The sequence below is a fragment of the Balaenoptera acutorostrata genome, chromosome 11 (assembly GCF_949987535.1).
Source record: "Balaenoptera acutorostrata chromosome 11, mBalAcu1.1, whole genome shotgun sequence".
Classification (NCBI taxonomy): domain Eukaryota; kingdom Metazoa; phylum Chordata; class Mammalia; order Artiodactyla; family Balaenopteridae; genus Balaenoptera; species Balaenoptera acutorostrata.
Genome location: NC_080074.1, coordinates 105,174,061 through 105,193,255, shown reverse-complemented (window position 1 = coordinate 105,193,255; position 19,195 = coordinate 105,174,061). Strand labels below are relative to the sequence as shown.

Here is a 19,195-nt window from a genome sequence, read left to right as displayed (position 1 = left end):
AACCTCTGATCTATCATCCCTAACTTTTTGTTATTCACCTCCATTCTGGTTTTATTTGTTTTTCTCCCAGCCTGAGCAATCATGTCAAATACAGCCTCACATCATCTTTTTTTTTCCAGTCATGTTTATTTTTACAAACCTTTACTTCTGTATTAAACAGTTTTCTTCATTCTACCCTCAGACTTCTGAACCTTCCTGCACATGGTCATGTATATGCTTGCCAAGCACATACACAGTATATCAAAAGTCCTCAGAATTCTATTCTCAGGCATCGTATTTTCTTCCCTTGTATTTTCCCTGTGGAAAATTTCAATTTCCCATGGTAACTGGCAAAACTGGTACTTTGAGAAGAAAGCAGACCCAAGATCTCAAAGCTAAATATAAGTGATAGAGCATGGATTTAAGATTAAATGGTCTGCCTTCAGATCCTAAGCTCTTAACCACTAATTCTGTAAGATTTCATATATGTAAAATTCTAGAAAATGCAAACTAATTACAGTAACAGAAAGCAGACCAAGGGTTGCCTGGATATGAGGGAGGAAGTGGGGAGGAGAGAAGAATATCAGGGAGAGGCAGAAGAAAGGGGTTACAAAGAGGTACAAGAAAACTTTGGGGACAGGTGTTCTTTATATTGACCGTGCCATTGGTTTCAGAGGTGTATGTGCCGAAACTTACCAAACTGCACATTTTTTTTTTAATTTTATTTATTTATTTATTTATTTATGGCTGTGTTGGATCTTCGTTTCTGTGCGAGGGCTTTCTCTAGTTGCGGCAAGTGGGGGCCACTCTTCATCGCGGTGCGCGGGCCTCTTATTATCGCGGCCTCTTGCTGCAGAGCACAGACTCAGATGCGCAGGCTCAGTAATTGTGGCTCACGGGCCTAGTCGCTCCGTGGCATGTGGGATCTTCCCAGACCAGGGCTTGAACCCGTGTCCCCTGCATTGGCAGGCAGATTCTCAACCACTGCGCCACCAGGGAAGCCCCAAACTGCACATTTTGAATATATGCAGTTTATTTGATGTCAATAAATTTGATTTTTTTAAGTAAGCAAAATTAGAAAGCATGGCATTAGAACAGGAATAAACCAACAGACGTTTGCCACAGAAATGCAAGCCCAGACACACACACTCACACCATTTAGTGACCCATACACATATAAACAGAGGTGACACTGTAATCAGTGAGGAAAGGACAGAGTATCTGATAAACTGTTTTTAGACAACTGGCTACCCATACTGAGGGAGGGGGGAAGAACCCTGACTCATATCATACACAAAAATGAATTCTAGATGAATTAAAGCTTTATATATAGAAAGCAAATCTTTAAAACTTCTAGAAAGAAAGATACTTTTTAAGTATCTTTTAAGACAGGGCAGCATGGAAGGATTTTTTTTTTTTAAAGACCCAGAAAGGATACATCATAAAGAAAAAATACTGGTAAAGCCAACTACGTTAAAATTCAAAACTCCTACACGTCATTTACCATCTTAAAATGTTTTAGTATTTTACCTATATTTTAAGTGCCTGAAATAGTTCTTAGTAAAAATACTACTAAGGAAAATAGAGGCATATTTATACTAGCTTTTTTTTTTTTAATTTATTTCATTTTATTTATTTTTATTTTTGGCTGTGTTGGGTCTTCGCTGCTGTGCACGGGCTTTCTCTAGTTACGGCGAGCAGGGGCTACTCTTCATCGCAGTGTGTGGGCTTTTCATTGTAGTGGCTTCTCTTGTTGCAGAGCATGGGCTCCAGGCGCACGGGATTCAGCAGTTTTGGCACGCAGGCTCAGTAGCTGTGGCTCGTGAGCTCTAGAGCGCAGGCTCAGTAGTTGTGGCGCACAGACTTTGTTGCTCCACGGCATGTGGGATCTTCCTGGACCAGGGATCGAACCCGTGTCCCCTGTATTGGCAGGCGGATTCTTAACCACTGCGCCACCAGGGAAGTCCCTACACTAGCTTTTTAAAATGTTGATATTTTGTGAACTGGTCAAAATAAATATGATGCAATACTGAACTTCAATTTTCAAAATGTATGACCATTCACAATCACTCCAAAAGAATTAAATACCTAGGTATAAATCTAACAAAACATGTATAGGCTCTGTATGCTGAAAATTACAAATGGCTAATGAAAGCAACTGAAGAAGATCTAAATGAGTTCTTCCCATGAATAGTATATGAAATGGAAACTTGACATGTGTAAAGATAGCCAATCTACTTAAATTTTTCCTCAAAGATGAGGAAAAAGAAAAGATTACTCAGCAGTGACCAAAAAAAAAAAGTGTTTTACTGACAAACAGTAGAACTACAATAAGCCAAGCCCAGCGAATCCAAAAGATGTTACATTACAAATTTCCAGTTTTGGTGCCTGAATTCAGCATTGGAGAGCTCAGAGCAAGAATTAAAATCCAATGCAGAACAAAGATGGAATACATGATCACCACTGAGTTCTCCAATGATCCTTTCTAAAGCACAAGGTGACAAAATTCCTTAAGTTACCCCCAGTTTTCCTTCATCTCCCTATTAAAATCAGAAACACTCCACTATGCGAAGAAGGAAAAAAGGTCCAGAAGGGAAATGTCAGAACAGACTGAATATTTATTCAACAGGGAGAAAAGAACTGCCACCACAGAGCGAAGATTCTTGTGAATAGGAAATTCAACGACCAGGCTGTCGAGATGCCAGAAGAACTCACTGACCCTGATCCACCTGGCGTTTGTTGAGGCTCAGCTCCAGCCGGCCTACGTGGCTACTAGTCCCATCTGACAGCATCAGACGTGGCTCCTATTAGTGAACCCACTGCAGGGCATCCATCAGCCAGGGCGAGTCAAGAGGGAGCTCCTTGAACCCTCTGACCCGCTGCACAGTTAAAGAGGTCAAAGTCTTAGAAAGTACACATGCCAGAAATCTAAAAATAAATAAATCTCATGCCAAGTCATTTCTACCTAATTCCTACATTGTCGTTTGTATTCTGTATACTATATATTCCACCTCTAATATGTATTCTATATATTCCAATAACCACAAGCAAAAGAACAAAGCAACTCACCTTAAAAACATTTTACCCAATACCCCTGAAATACACTATTAAATTCTTATTGCAGAAGTCAAAAGCCCAGACATTTAAACCTGTAGATAAGCCTGAACTGCCTTGTCTCTCAGTTCTTCTCAGCATTAATTTCAGAAAAATGAAAGGCTTTCCATCTGTGCGTCAGGAATCAGAATACAGCAGGAAAACGTCCCTCATCACTTCTGTTTCTCATTCTGATGGGACCAATGTCTCAGGATAGTAACTGTGAGGCCTCATATTGCTGCTTCTTTACCAAAAGTACCCAGATGCCCCCGCTGCACTTTTACGTTAGATCCCTGACTCTGCTAAGTGACCTGGAAATGGGCCTGCACTAACCACTCATAAATACCCGCATGCCGATATGAGGGAATGTCAGGTATGAGACCCACAAGAACTGGTGACTGAAAAAGGTAAAGAATGAAAACTCCTGTTATAAACATACAAACCTTTGGTGTTACTGCAGTGGGAAATGCAGGTTTTGATATTAAAAATATTTCATATCACAAATATTAGCCACAGACACTACCCAAGCCCACAGCCTAATTACTAAGTGATCTTTTCAATTCAAATCACCTGTGTACACTTTTTCTTGACCTGCTTTTTCATGCAATGCAGAATTTAAATGGGCTGGTCTGGAGAGCTGAGATAAAAATAACCCCAAAAACCACTTTGCTACTACTAGATTAATTGCTCTGAATTCTACACTGATCTTTTGGTTTGGTGTGAACTAAATTCAGAGTATAATTTTGCGTGAGGTCCGTATTTTGCAAACCACAAAAAACATATTCAGGAAAACCCCTCAGAGACTAGCAGGACACACAGTCATCACCCTAACGCCATTCTTGGCAGGAGGAATAAGACCTTTTTTATTCACATCAACTGAGCTGGAGGAACAGCATCTAACCAGCTTGCCAAGCATCAAGGTCTGTGGCAAACAGGTTATGCCAACTTCAACAAAATCAGAAGGTTTTTCCTCCACCAAAGGACTTTCTCTACCAAAGGACATGAACAGAAAAATGGCTACCTTGCTGTTTTGGCCTTTTACTTCTGATCACAAAAGTATTAATTATCTCAACCCATCTTAACCTTCTTTTGTTTTACATCAGTAAACAGATCTACCTAAGAGCACATTAGCACTAGTAACTGCATGCCAGTAACAATGGCATGTTTCCTATAATTCCTCTTTTGCAATTATATGACTCACTGCCTTTCTAACTCTCTGACCACACCTTTTCAGTTTTCTTCACTGGATCCTCTGTCATTTCCCCCTCTTTACATCTCACTCGATACAACCTTCCTCTGGAGAAACCAATTCATCCCTAAGGCTTTAGCCACTACTCCCATAATGACAGCTTCCGAATATTTATTCCTAGCCTATTCTTAGCCCCAACCAGTTCTAAAAACCTGAGATTCTAACAAAAGTTTCTGCTTTCACTGAATATTTAGTTTAGAATGAGCGCTTTTTTTTTAATCTTTTCTTTTAAAGGACCTTTAAAGATCACCTAATGTGGTCAAACATAAATGTAAGTTAAATCTGAGTACCGTCTACTATATTATTTTCTGCATTTTTCCTGTACTTCATAAATTTTTTTTTTAATTTATGTATTTATTTATTTGGCTGTGTTGGGTCTTCGTTGCTGCGTGTGGGCTTTTTTTAGTTGCAGCGAGCGGGGGCTACTCTTAGTTGCGGTGCGCGGGCTTCTCATTGCGGTGGATTCTCCTGTTGCGGAGCACGGGCTCTAGGCGTGCGGGCTTCAGTGGTTGTGGCACACGGGCTCATTAGTTGTGGCTCACAGGCTGTAGAGCGCAGGCTCAGTTGCTCTGCGGCATGTGGGATCTTCCTGGACCAGGGCTCGAACCCGTGTCCCCTGCTTTGGCAGGCGGATTCTTAACCACTGCGCCACCAGGGAAGTCCCCATAAATTTTTAAAAAATTAAATAATCTAAACTACTCCTAATTTTAAAGCTGAGGAAATCAAAGCCGAAACTAAGTGACTTGCCCAAGATCACTAAGTATAATTTCCTATCACCACATCGCCCACTGTTCCCATCTGGAAAGGAGGAGGACTGAAGGGCGTTGGGTCATGAGACTGAGAGTGTACACAAGCAGACCTTTTTAAAAGGCTACTTCAACTGCACTGAGGTCTGTCTGACATCCCAACAAAAGGTTGAAGAGCTCAGAGAAACTTGCAAAAGGCCACAGGCAGAGATGTGTCATTCAACAGTGCACAGTTTATCTGTACAAAGGTGGGGAGGGGGCTACAAAGTTATCATCGAAAAAAACCTGTGGCGATATTTTAAACCCACTGATATTTAATATTCACCTCCAAATACAGATAAGAACTTCATAATTAAAAAAATGTATTCTAGCCACATTAAACATCTATTCTAACCTTAGGAAGTTGGTATTATTATTCTTCTCAGTGACAGATGAGAAAATGGAGGATTACAGAAGTAAAATAACTCATCCAAGGTCACATAACTAATAAATGTAGAAGGCTATTTCAAGCCTAGGTCTGACTCCAAAGCCCATGCTTTGACCACAGTGCTACTAAATCCAGACCACCTCTGTGAAGGTCAACCGATTAAAGGAGATGTTCATAAAGCTGGAGCAATTCCATAGATACTATATACTGTACACTGCCCAACACAAAAGGACCTCATTCCATGGACCCTGAACAGGAAAAAAAACAGGTCTTTTCCCACATCCCGTTTTTCCTTCAAGAATTTTAAAATTAAAAAAAAAAACCAAAAAACTCCTGAATCCATGTTCTTTTTCATATGTGCTTAATTCTGTGATTTGAGAGCTGGATGAAAGTCTAGGGTAGCTTCAGAGAGGAGGATGAGATCGATAAAGAGCAATTATAGGGAACCTCCCTGGTGGCACAGTGGTTAAGAATCCTCCTGCCAACGCAGGGGACACGGGTTCGAGCCCTGGTCTGGGAAGATCCCACATGCCGCGGAGCAACTAAGCCCGTGTGCCACAACTACTGAGCCTGCACTCTAGAGCCTGCGAGCCACAACTAATGAGCCCGCGTACCACAACTACTGAAGCCTGCAAGCCTAGAGCCTGTGCTCTGCAACAAGAGAAGCCACTGCAATGAGAAGCCTGTGCACCACAACAAAGAGTAGCCCTCGCTCGCCGCAACTAGAGAAAGCCCGCGCACAGCAACGAAGACCTAATGCAGCCAAATATAAATAAATAAATTTATTTTTTAAAAAAAGAGCAATTATAGGAACAGAAAGATACCAATTATAGAAATAGGTGAGAACTTTCAAAGAGCTGGTTCAAACTGTCTTTTATGGGATCCAACAGGAGAAAGCTGCTTTGGAAAAAGTGAGCCTTGTCAAGTGTCACCAGAGTAATTTAAGAAAAAATAGCAAATCCTGATAAACAGGCATATAACATTCATATAATCACCCCAAATTCAAAAGGAAGTTAGCTTTTCTACTGTTATCTTTTAGAATGAGACCCTTATATTTGAGCAGTTGTCCTAATAACTTACAGGGGTAATTGCTGAAACTCAGTTAGTCTAAAAACAAATATAAAAACCATCCAAGAATGACCACAAATACAGTCTTTGTTCTCTATGGTACAAGAAACCAATCACAAGCCCATCTGTGTGAGACCTAGCTAATAAGAACACTATTTCAGAGGGGGGTACAAAGAGAAGGATGGATTGCCAAGGGGAAGAAGTCATCTATTAGACTGTGACAAGCTTTTAAGTGTTTGCATTATCATTAACCAACTGCCTGGTTCCCTGGTTCCCACACCTGCCACCTCCATCCAAAACTATCACAGCAGCACTTGGCAACAGGCTCAGCTCCAAAACACTGGCGCCCTCTTCTGACCCTTTTGTAGTACTGCATTCATACCAGGCATTGATGTGAAAATCTCTAATAAAGCCACAAATTAATAAATTTGCACGTAACATTTTTCAGATAATTCTATATTTGCAATTCCCTGAATAAACCTTAATTTAGCTTGATAAAAATGTTAAATAGCAGACCTTCTACATAAAATTTATGCCAATGAAAAGAAAAGCAACAATGTTCTCTTACCGTTTTAACAGTTTACATATATTAGCTGATAGTATTACAAGAATTAGAATGATGCCAATAACTGACAGACAAAGACCTTACTATGTGCCAGGCACTAGGAGTGAATAAATTAGTTTAATGCTAACAACCTAATGAGGCAGGACTCTTCATCTTACAGATGTAAAACGAGGCACAATGAACTTAAGTAATGTGCCCTGGACCCTGGACCTGGCAGCAAGTGGTAAAACTGAAGTTCACACTCAGTAACTGTGACTCCAGAGCCAGAGCCTTATTTACCCCAAAATATCCCTCTGAGGTATCATGATAAAATGAAACGTGATCAAAATAGAAAAAGTATAAGTTGTAAGGAAAATTATAAATACATCATCCAAATCTCTCATTTTCAACAAAATCCCAAACTGTAAAAAAATAAAATACTACATGAAACATTTTGGTCATTTTCCCATTCCTCCTCGCTTGAGGATTCTGAACTTCTGGGTCTAAGGTGTTTTTATGCATTCTTTTTACTACCCATTCCTTTTTTCATTACACTATGCCTTTATTTATCTATTATCTTGTTATTTAAAAGAAAAGAAAAATTAATCCATACTATACGCTTCATTTTTCTTCTACACAGCAGAACTGCTTACCTATTCCTACCTAAATTCTCTATTTCATTGAGATCTTTAGAAAATATTTTCCTTAAGACAGTAAATCCAAATGGCATCATCAATTCCTTCTCATTGCAAATATGATAGATTCTCATCTGCCTGGAATTATTTAGTGTGTTCCTACCTCTAATCAAGGCTGGCAGACTAGATAATCTTCTAATATTTCTAAAAATGCTACCTTTATTTTCAAACAGGACATGAAGGCACGTGTCTAATCATCTGCAGTTCAAAACAAGATTTATCTCAAACATTTCTAGATTCCACAGTTTGCCTACTTAAAGCTATTCATAATACCAAAAATTAAGGACACTTAATAACCCAACACAGGCTGACCAAGCTCACTCCCATTCATGACTGAAAGATTTACCACGGGTGAAAACAAATGCTTTTACAACTATTGTTTCATTTCATAACATTAGTTTAAAGTCTACTTAGAAGCACAGACTTAGTCAAAGTCTAAAGTATCAAAAACATATATTAACTGCACCGGTTTAATTTGTTAGATACAAGAATAGAAACAAGATGGTTATAGTTTAGTACTATAACTGACCACATGGCTAAAGAATCCATCATAACATTATTCATAGCTCCCGTATCTCAACACAACAAGAAGTGCACAGGTAATACACAAGAAAAGGTGCCAAGGAATGGGCTCCGTGCAAATCCCACAACTCCTTTTACCTCGGTCTGCAGGATGGCGGCCCTCTGCTCCTTAGCAGTCAAGGACTCCTTCAGCACTTCAATGTGTTGCTTGCTGTCTGAGAACTGGTTGGTGAGTGTTTCTAGCTTTGTCTGTAGGGCTAGTAGTTCTGTGTCCTTTCTGGACAGCTCCTGCTTCACCTGACCAATCTAGAGAAGAAGAAAAAGCAGTGTAAGGAAAAAAGAAATAAAAGCACCACCTCTGATCTGGATCTTTGACAGATCCACGTCAAGATATACAGCATTAACTTTATGACAGGACACAATTCATCTTTTTGCACCATCTAATCTTAGCTGACCACACCCCCCCCAAAAAAAACAAAGCTTATTCAACTAATAGCAAAATTTCCAGTTTTCATTTATTGTCTCCCCTAAACTTTTGAAATCCATTAGAAAAGGAATGGAAGAAGAAAAATCCCAATTCACTTAGATGACTATGAGACAGCAGTAAGCATCTGAACACGACTAAAGCAGTTTTCATCTTATTAAGTCATAAGAAACTTCAAATCATACAGCAGGATTAGTGTAGATGGAATACAGAAAGAAAAAAGAAACTTCCTACTATTGCTATTTAAACTCAAAAGCTGCACAGTTATTTTTTCATTGTTTTTTTTTCATTCTCAAATGAAAGTATACATAAAGTCCTTCTTAAAAAGCCACTTTAGTGTTATAAGACATTATAAACATGTGCTTTCTAAAAATTATATAATTTTGAGGAGTTAGGGGTACTGACCTAAAAAAAAGATTCCACCTACAAAGTTATATTACCTACAACATGTCATATCAACTAAATGGATAAAAGTATATAACCTAAATAAAGAACGCATAAAATCTCATTCTGTAAGAATCTACATGTGTAATCAAATTTGAATTACTCTGACAGAGTAATCCATAAATCAACAGGTGCCACTCACTCCCCCATAAATTTTTCTCATCTTAACTTAGAAAACATTTAACATCAAACATCTCCTTTACATTTCTACTGTGTTTCTAAGAATTTTTACTCTTTTATTCTAAATGTAAGCCAAATTAACAGAAATCATATCTGTTTTTACATTGTATCTACTGCCTAAGCAAGGTAGCTATGCACTAAAATATAGACTCTTCGAAGTATAAATTTGACAAGAAGTCAGTAATCTCAGTATCACTGATGAAACAAAAAATACTTTTTAAAAAGTTGAATGTATCTAAAGTATTTTGACTGTAATAATCTTAGGCATAAGGGACAAAGTTTTTGAGAACAATTTCCCATGAGAAAGTAGGAAATAAATTTTACTGTAATTAAAATTAATTTTAAGGAGCACTAAAACTAAACTTATAATTTACTGTTCTGTTTCATCAGGAAGACAAGCATTTTTCTCATATGCATGAAATCTCTACTTACAAATATAATATTCATTCATTCAACAAACATTTCTGTGTGCTCACTGTATGCAAAATACTCGCAGCTGCTAAGGACATCAGTGGAAGATAGCTGTAAACAGCAGCTACTTCCATCCTGTAACACAGATACGTACCCAGGAGCTGCCACATATTGTAATGGTGTAGCATCTCTCATGACATCCCTTTACCAACATCCCACCCCTAACAAACAGAATGCACTAAAAACGCACTTGTGGTATGAATGAATAGTCAGGAAAAACGTTCAAAATGTTCTCACCTCATCAGCTAAAGAACTATGGCTTAAAGATTACTCAAATTTCCAGCTACCTCTAGACCATGTGATCAAAAATAAATATAAAATCTCAGTTTCCTCATCATCTGCATTACTAAATAATCCTCAAATAATGCTATACTGACCATAAAGACTGAGAAAAAGAAGAAAATATCCTAAATAGAAGAGTGTAGAAGCACAAATTTTCCTTAAAAGTTAGGAGCATAAGGCTTTTGCAGTCAATCCCATGTGAGAACGAACGAGTGTGTCTTCTTGGGTAACTACCTCTCTAAGCCTTGGTTTCCTAATCAGTAAGATGGAGAAAGCAAACCAGTGCCACTGTATTGCGTACAGATTAAACCAAAAAAATGTATAGAATGCTTAGCCTGTTGTTCGACACAAAAAGAAATTAATAATACTAGCTGAGGAAAAAAAAGTTATAGATCAACTTCTCCTCTAGACAATACATGGTTACAACAAACCAAAATGACCCTTTTAGACAAAATATCTCACTTTTCTATCTATACTATAAAGTGGTCCATAAATAGCAAACACACTAAATTAGCACAAGTGATTTTTTTTTTTCCTTTAATGCTGCATTCCAGTCTTATCCTACCGTAATTTTCAGAAGCAGTTTTCTTCCTGACACTTGTGAGACAAATGTGTGCACAGCCTAGTATAGGGCAGTGGAGTGCAGAGCTTAACCAGCACAGGTTCTGGAACCAAATGGCTTGTGTAAAAATCAAACTCTGCCTCTTACTAACTGTGCTTCCTGAGCACCACTGTGTTACCTCAGCTTCCTTATCCATAAATTGGGTTGAGAATATACCTACCTTAGTAGGTTATAAAATGTTTATAATAAGTACTCAAGTGTTAGCTATTTTATTATAATCATTTTATCACAGTTTGAAATGGAATTTCAAGTTCTCTAGACAGATGATTGAGCTACTGAATAGATTTAGAGACTTTAAGTTTCATGCTACTTCTAACTGACTAGATAACTAAATAAGCTAATCACTTCTATACATCTGTTCCAGAGAAAGTAAAATTTGTTGCAAAATCACCTATCGGGGACTTAAAGATGATGTCTACATATGAAGGTAAAGCACTTCACTCAGGAAATCAGATTCAAATAAACCCTGGGTGATGGACCTAGAACATCTGCACATTCTTTGTACCTAAGAAGAGAAAGAGACCATTCACATAAATCAACAAGTTTCTGGTTAACAGGAAAGGAGTCGAGAAAAAGCAGCTTTGAAGCACCATCCACACAGTGACAAAGCAACAGTAAAAAACCAGGGACGGGGCTTCCAGAGCACATGAGGGCTCGCTGCACACAGGGTGGCACGTGGGTCAAACCGGCGAACAGGAGTCAGTTAAAGAGCAGAGCAGGCTGGTTAGTGCTAGTCCCGGGCAAAGCTGCCGACCACAGAGTGAAAGTGTGAGCACCCAGAGCCAGAGCAGCAGGGTCCCACTGTGGGATCACTGCACGCAAAGGGTAAATCTTACGGCAAAGACCTCGGCCTGAAGACCAGCCGCTCTCTTTTTCAGCTCCTCCCCTTGAGCCTCTTTCGAATTTAGCTCCTCCTTCAGTTGCTCTACCTGTCACGACATTGTTATTCTTTTTCACTCATGTGTCAACTTAGGTCTTCTTATTATCTGCTTTTGAGCCAGAGCAGTAACTGGAAATAACAATAATTCATATAACACAATCAAATCTGTTCCCCTAATTTCCTCTTCAAAGGACCCTAGATGGGCTCATTATTTTCACAGGGTAATGGACTGAAATGTGCTAATCAGCAAATGGGAAGCAGAGATGATATTTTATTTTGTTCTCAAGTTAGAATGATAAATCAAAACTAACAGAAAGTTGGATATGTGAATTTTTTTTTTTTATAAATTTATTTATTTATTTTTCAGCTGTGTTGGGTCTTCATTTCTGTGCAAGGGCTTTCTCTAGTTGCAGCAAGCGGGGGCCACTCTTCATCGCGGTGCGCGGGCCTATCACTATCGCGGCCTCTCTTGTTGCGGAGCACAGGCTCCAGACGCGCAAGCTCAGTAGTTGTGGCTCACGGGCCCAGTTGCTCCGCGGCATGTGGGATCTTCCCAGACCAGGGCTCGAACCCGTGTCCCCTGCATTGGCAGGTGGATTCTCAACCACTGCGCCACCAGGGAAGCCCTGGATATGTGAATTTTTAAGTTCTAAAAGTTACATGAAATTGGCCATAGTCATTGATAACAGCTTCTTAAAATAACAGAGGAATATTCTACTGACTTATATGCAGGTATGGGTATCACAGAAAAAAACCAAAAACTGTATCATTAAAGGAACAGTTTTCACTTCTGAGAAATTAGGGAACTAACACAATTGGGATATGGGGGACAGGGGGAGGGGGAGGAACACTTATTTTCTAGCTAATATTTTATAATTGAAATTATGATCTTTAAAACACCACAGACCTGATAAACTGATAACTGTAATAAACTAAATCCTCCATTTGCCTAAAATAGTCTATAGGATCAAAATAAATGCCTTGGCTCTAAAGAAGGAATACTGTGACTGAAGTTATAATACAGACTGATATGTCTCAGCGATGCCTATCGACTGTACATACACCCCAAGTGCACGTGGGAAACAATAAACCTGAAACACATGGGTCTTCTCCAAGGGAGAGCGCAAAGGGCTTTCCTTTAGGGAACTGCGTTTGAAGGGAAAACACAATTTTATTTAAGCCATTTCAGGAAAAAAAAAGGGGAGGTGGATTCAGTCTCTTAGGCTGAATTTGACTTCTAAATTTGTTCACAAGACATAGAGAACGTGATGTTTCTTTTCATATAGTGAGAAAAACTCATCTGGATGTAATCCTACTAATCGCCTCAGAAGTACTGGTAGACATGAAATGTTAAACTGTGACAATACACACTTAGCCTCATACAAGTAATTTTCTTTTAAGTGAAATTTGAAATAACTATACAACATCAGTAATTCTGACTTTAATTCTGGGAAAGTTCTATCTGAAAGAATTACGGTACAAGTATTCTTCCCTGAAGCCTGATAAAACAGCGTTAAGTCCATCATCACTAAAGAAGTAGGAACATGCATCAATTTTTCAAACCCCATTTAAAAATTACGGTATCACACACCATTACCTTGTTTTTCATAAATTTAGAATGGCTCCGATAGACCTCCATTTGTTTCATTTCTTCCTCTCGTTCTTCAGTACTCAAAGCCCCGTTCGATTTCAGCATCTGAATCTCCTCTTCCAAGTCTCGGAGCCCACGCTCCATAGAGGAAATTTTTGAATCCTGAGGACAAAGGAAGATTTAGACATTAAAGTATTCGCAAAAAGTCAGAGAGGTTGCACAAGCCTGTCTTTACAGATGTGAAATTTAATAAAGATAAACAAATATGTAGAAATATTGCAACTGGTGCCTTGCTTCTAAAATATATCCTTCATGGCCATATGGTGGAGAGGAGGAGGACTGAGATCTATAGTATGATTTTTCCTCTATCCTTTCCTCTGCACCCTTTTGATTAAAGTTGAGAGTATTAACTAAAGAAGTAGAAGCAATAGAAAACTAGTCAAAGTTTCTAAGTACTTTACGGTCAACAAACTTCTAGTGAAAACATCTGTAATATTAACAGTAAAACCTTTTCTAGCTATAATATTTTATTGTTTTACTTGACCCCTAAAAGGCTTATTTCTGCCCCCAAAGGAGTGGGGAAAAGAGTAAGAAGGTTTCAAAGATTTACACAATAATGCGTATAACCGTATCTACAATAATAAAGATCTGATAACCTCCCACTGCAGAAAAACAAAGGGATGAATAATTACGTTAACAGTTACACTTTATCACACAGTGGTCCCGCCTTTTCCACAGTTTTACTTTCCGTGGTTCTGCTTTCTGTGGTTTCAGTTACCTGAGGTCAACTGCGGTCAGAAAATATCAAATAGAAAATTCCAGAAAAAAAACAATTCAGAAGTTTTAAACTGTGCACCGCTGTTCCAATCAACATGATGAACTCTCACACCATCCCATTCTGTCCCACCGGAACGTGAATCATCCCTTTGTCCAGTGTACCCGCGCCCGTTAGGCACTCACAGCAGCCATCCCGGTTATCAGATGGACAGTCCTGGCATCACAGTGCTTGTGTTCAAGTGACCATTTTTATGTGACAGTATTTTATTTAATACCGTCCCCAAAGCACAAGAGTAGTATGCTGGCAATTCAGATTTGACAAAGAGAAGCCGTAAGGTGCTTCTTTTAAGTGAAAAGGTGGAAGTTCTCACTAAGAGAAAAAATCATATGCTGAGGTTGCTAAGATCTACAGTCAGAACGAATCTTCCAGCAGTGAAACTGGGATGAAGGAAAAAGAAATTTGTGCTAGTTTTGCTGTTGCACCTCAAACTGCAAAAGTTACGGCTACAGTGCATGACAAGTGCTTAGTTTAGATGAAGAAGGCATTAGATTTGTGCAGTAAGATACTGAGAGAGAGAGAGAGAGAATGAGACCTATTCACATAACTTCCATTACAGCATGCTGTTATAACTGTTCTATTTTACTATTAATTACTGTTGCTAATCCCTTACACATTGTGCCTGATTTATAAAATTAATCACAGGTATGTATAGTAAAAAACACAGCATATATATAGGCTTTGGTACCATCTGTGGTCTCAGGCATGCACTGAGGGTCGGGGAACCTATCCCCTGCAGATAAGAGGAGGCTACTTACTGCATTAGTAATCTTACTTATTCGCTGTACTTCACCATGCATTTCAAATATCTCATAATGATTTCTAAAAAGAAACGTCACTGTCCTTGTAAATCAGCATCACCACGAATATCACCTCCTAGTACAACATCCGTCTATACTCATTTTCTTGGTTTTGTCTGTCACAGTATCCAGTTTATCCCCAGATTACTTTAGATGTCATCAATTACAGAAAAACTCCTACAAAGAATAGATACTTTTACATCTATTGTTGCATATGCTTATTCACCTAAGAAGTAAAGACCTTAAAGAGCATAAATTCAGTATAGCTTTATTTTATTTGGAATTTTAGAGAAACCATTCCTTTAGGAAGAAATTTTGAGACTGACTTCCTCTTACTTTACCTCAAGCCTGTCTTGACTGACTTTCCTTGTTATCTGAGAGTATGCCGATAAGAGTTAAAGGATTTATCATGAGACAATTACAGCTAGCTATTTTTAGGTTGGGGGAGAGGCGAGGGCTGTACTCCTCTGACTTGCATTGCATTACCTTTAAAAATAACACAACAAAAATTTTCTTTTACAAATCTATTCAAATGAAACTTAATTTGGTTCAAAATTAAACATATTAAATTAACAAAATCAGAGACATTCTAAACCTAAACCAGGATTTTGACTTACTCGTTTAAAACTATCCCGGCCCATGAAGAATAAATAAATAAACGGCTTCAAATGCACTATCTGAAAATCCCAACACAGACAGAGAGGCAGCTCTTGACCAAATCAGACACTCACTATCAAATCATAAAATCTGCACCTAAAAAGGGACCATAACTGCAGCTCTGAAAGCCATGAGGCAGAAAAAGAACCTGCCAGGCTACTTTCTGGGATGAGGCCAGAAAATTAACGCCTGGTATGTTGGACTAGTTGCAGCACCGACCAGTACTCAGGCTGGGTTTAAATGAGGACAGCCCTTTCCAAGGAGGTTTCTTACTCCTAGAATGTATAATAACTAAATAAATAAATTCTTTATCATCTTACTACTCTACACTTCCCCAGCCCTGGGTCTCCCATCATTAATCAACCAACCCCACTGAGTCCACTGAAATCCTCTTTTCCTTGTTAAATTTCCCAAATGCTCAACTTTTTTTCAAAAGTTGTCTCCCTGCTCTAAGTAAACCCAGGCTTTCCCAAAGGATATAATTTCCCCGAACGCTCTCCAGTGAAGTTCACTAATCCACCAGCACCACAGAGTGGCAGGGAGAAGTGTGGGCACCCTCCAGGTTCCTCCATGCTGCTTCCATTTAAAGCTCACACTCCTCTTCACTCTCCCTCCGCACGGCTGCCGTCTAGGGGCTTCCCCGTCACTCCCGCCGCTGAAGAAGTCTTCAGCACCCGGCTGACAATAGATCTCTCCTTCAAATGCCACTCTTGCCATAATCCTAGGATTTCAATGTCCGAATTCCTTGACATCCGTAATGCCAATGCCCTTATCCTCCGGTCCATTTTAGCTATCCAGTTTACAAGACCACATCACCCACGCCTCTCCTCCCAGGCCTGACACACCGTCACTCACATTAACTGCTGCTCTTGCATCTCACAGACTCCTACACCTCCCTAACTTCTACATTTTCTCCCAACCTGTCCATCCATTCTGAATTTTCTTCCTTCCTATCCAGGCTACAGTCCTGGACTCATCATCCCAACTACTCCTTCACCTCCACCCTCAATTCACTTGCATCCCAGTAATTCTGCCATATCTACCCAGCAAAACTCTAACCCTACAGCAGTCCAGTAATTCCTCCCTGCTCCTCCACTGCTAAAGGGAAAAGAAGAAGTTAGAGAAGGGAGAAGGAAGCAGAGGGAAGAAAGTGGGAGAAAGGAGGAGGGAGAGGAGGAGGAGAGAGAAAAGAATATTACGTCACCTTGAAGACAGCTGGGCTCTTTTATTGTCCACCATCACCTCCTTTCCCATTTCCCCCAAAGACCAGTCTAAGTCTTCATGATCCTCTCAAGCTCATGCCACACTCTCAGCATCTCAGCTATTTCATCTGCAATTTCAACATAACATCCATCTGACCCCACTGGGCCACCAGAATCTCAGTCTCTTGCTTCTTAGCAGAATGGCTGGAGGTTAACACAACTTAAAATAGATCTATTGCCAGTTGAAACCAGTACACTTCCCTGTGCCATCAAAAGGCAAGCAAAATAATTCTGTGAACACAGGTACACTCGTGTGTTTTTAGGTTCCAACAGGGATCAGGAAATAACATGTACAAATAAACTTGTGGGAAATGTGAATATGTAATTAAACCTTTCTAGAGGCTGTTTACAAGATTATGTTCAAGACTATGAATTGTCTAACTATAAAGAACCCAGAATCCACTAATTTGGTATTTGTTTGGTAAACCCTTTCCCCAGTGAGAATAAAGATGTATACAACAATAAAAACAAAGTTTTAAGAGGAAATCATCTAAATTAAGAGAACCATTCTGATAACTGTACTTGAGAAGCATCTATTTACATAAAACTATTTATATACCAAAAACTAAAGATTCTTGTCACATCAACAAATATTAAATGAAGGCACAAGATGCAAAACACCGTGTCAAACTTTTTAGGGGATACAAAGAAGTTAAAAAAAGAGACAGAGAGGGCAGGAGGGGGAGAGGGAGGGGTCCCTATCTGTAAGAGTCTTCTAGCTGGGCTTCCCTGGTGGCGCAGTGGTTGAGAATCTGCCTGCTAATGCAGGGGACACGGGTTCGAGCCCTGGTCTGGGAAGATCCCACATGCCACGGAGCAGCTGGGCCCGTGAGCCACAATTGCTGAGCCTGCGCGTCTGGAGCCTGTGCCCCGCGACGGGAGGGGCCGCGATAGAGAAAGGCCCGCGCACCGCGATGAAGAGCGGTCCCCGCACCGCGATGAAGAGTGGCCCCCGCTTGCCGCAACTGGAGAAAGCCCTCGCACGAACCGAAGACCCAACACAGCCAAAAATAAATAAATAAATAAATAAATAAATAAATAAGAAAAATCCTTTAAAAAAAAAAAAAAAAGAGTCTTCTAGCTCTTGCAAGAAGGAATATGTTGTTAATAAAAATAATAATAGCATAGCAGCTAACACTGACTGAATGTTTACTATGTGCCAGGTCCTGTTTAAAGTGTTTTACTTGTTTTCACTAATTTAAACCACAAAAGAACCCATGGGATAGGTACTATTGTTATCACCATTTATCAATAAAGAAATTAAGGCATGGAGAGGTTAGGTTACTTGTTCTATGTCATACAACTGGTTAAATAAAGCCAGATTTTGAATCCAGGGAACTTAACATAGAAGGCAAGTGCTTAGTCACCAATCACCATAACGTTCGGCCTAAAGATTTCTAACTACTCAGTAACTTGAAGGAGAAGTTTTCAAAATATAGTCCGTGAAAACCTGGGGGTGCCTCCTAGCCCTTTTGAGAAGTCAAAACTATTTTCATAATAATACTATGACTTTATGTGCCTTTTCCGCTGTGTTAACACGTGCACTAAAGGTATAAAGGACAGGCAAAAGCGCTCGTGCCTCTGGACAACAGTGCCAAACCGTGCTAGCCGTCAGTGTCAGCACTCTCAGACAAAAAAGAAAAATAAGAAAGAACATTTTTAAAACACTGGCTCACTTAGGAATGTCCCTGGTGACTTTTCATATGCTCAACCCTTGAGTATGTATCTCTGTACCATGCTGTGTGACGAGACAGGAAGGGGCCAGGCCCGGCTGCTGCGTCCTGGGTGTGACGCTGCCCCCAGGACAGCACTGGGTGCTCTGTGAGCTGCAAGCTCAATCAGGTACTTTTTTCACGGAACCCTATTCTTAACTCGAGAGAAGAACTGACACACAAACTTGGTATTTGGCGGACATTTTCTTAAAAACAAATGAAATGAGTCATTTTAAGAGAATAAGGGGCCCTGATATCAAAAGGTTTGAGAACAGCTGACTCCAAGAAATGGACAAGAGGAAACGAAACTGAAGTTCTTTTAATGTGTCATTTTCATTAAGTCTTACTATTTCTTCTCAGTCTACAAAATGAGTGAACTATTATTACATACCACTTTCTTTTTTTTTTTTTTTTTTTTTTTTTTTTTTTTTTTTAAACCACCTTGTTAGTGTTAAACCAACACTAACAAGTGTTTTTTTTTTTTTTTTTTTTTTTTAATTAATTTATTTATTTATATTTATTTTTTGGCTGTGTTGGGTCTTCGTTTCTGTGCGAGGGCTTTCTCTAGTTGCGGCGAGCGGGGGCCACTCTTCATCGCGGTGCGCGGGCCTCTCACTGTCGCGGCCTCTCTTGTTGCGGAGCACAGGCTCCA

The 19,195-nt window shown here is 39.5% G+C and overlaps 1 protein-coding gene across 13 annotated transcripts in view; it reads right to left on the bottom strand.

Annotated features, from left to right (window-relative positions):
* ERC1 (ELKS/RAB6-interacting/CAST family member 1) overlaps positions 1-19,195 on the bottom strand; it is a 424,409-nt gene that overhangs the window by 308,323 nt on the left and 96,891 nt on the right. For 7 of the 13 annotated variants that reach the window (XM_057555932.1, XM_057555938.1, XM_057555941.1 and 4 more), the window contains exons 5-7: positions 13,284-13,439; positions 11,643-11,735; positions 8,462-8,629 (exon numbers count right to left, since the gene is read on the bottom strand). In XM_057555932.1, coding sequence (XP_057411915.1) covers positions 8,462-8,629; positions 11,643-11,735; positions 13,284-13,439 — 417 coding nt within the window. Of the gene's footprint in view, positions 1-8,461; positions 8,630-11,642; positions 11,736-13,277; positions 13,440-19,195 lie in introns of all 13 variants that reach the window. The other 6 variants (XM_057555944.1, XM_057555937.1, XM_057555942.1 and 3 more) reach the window with 3 other exon arrangements.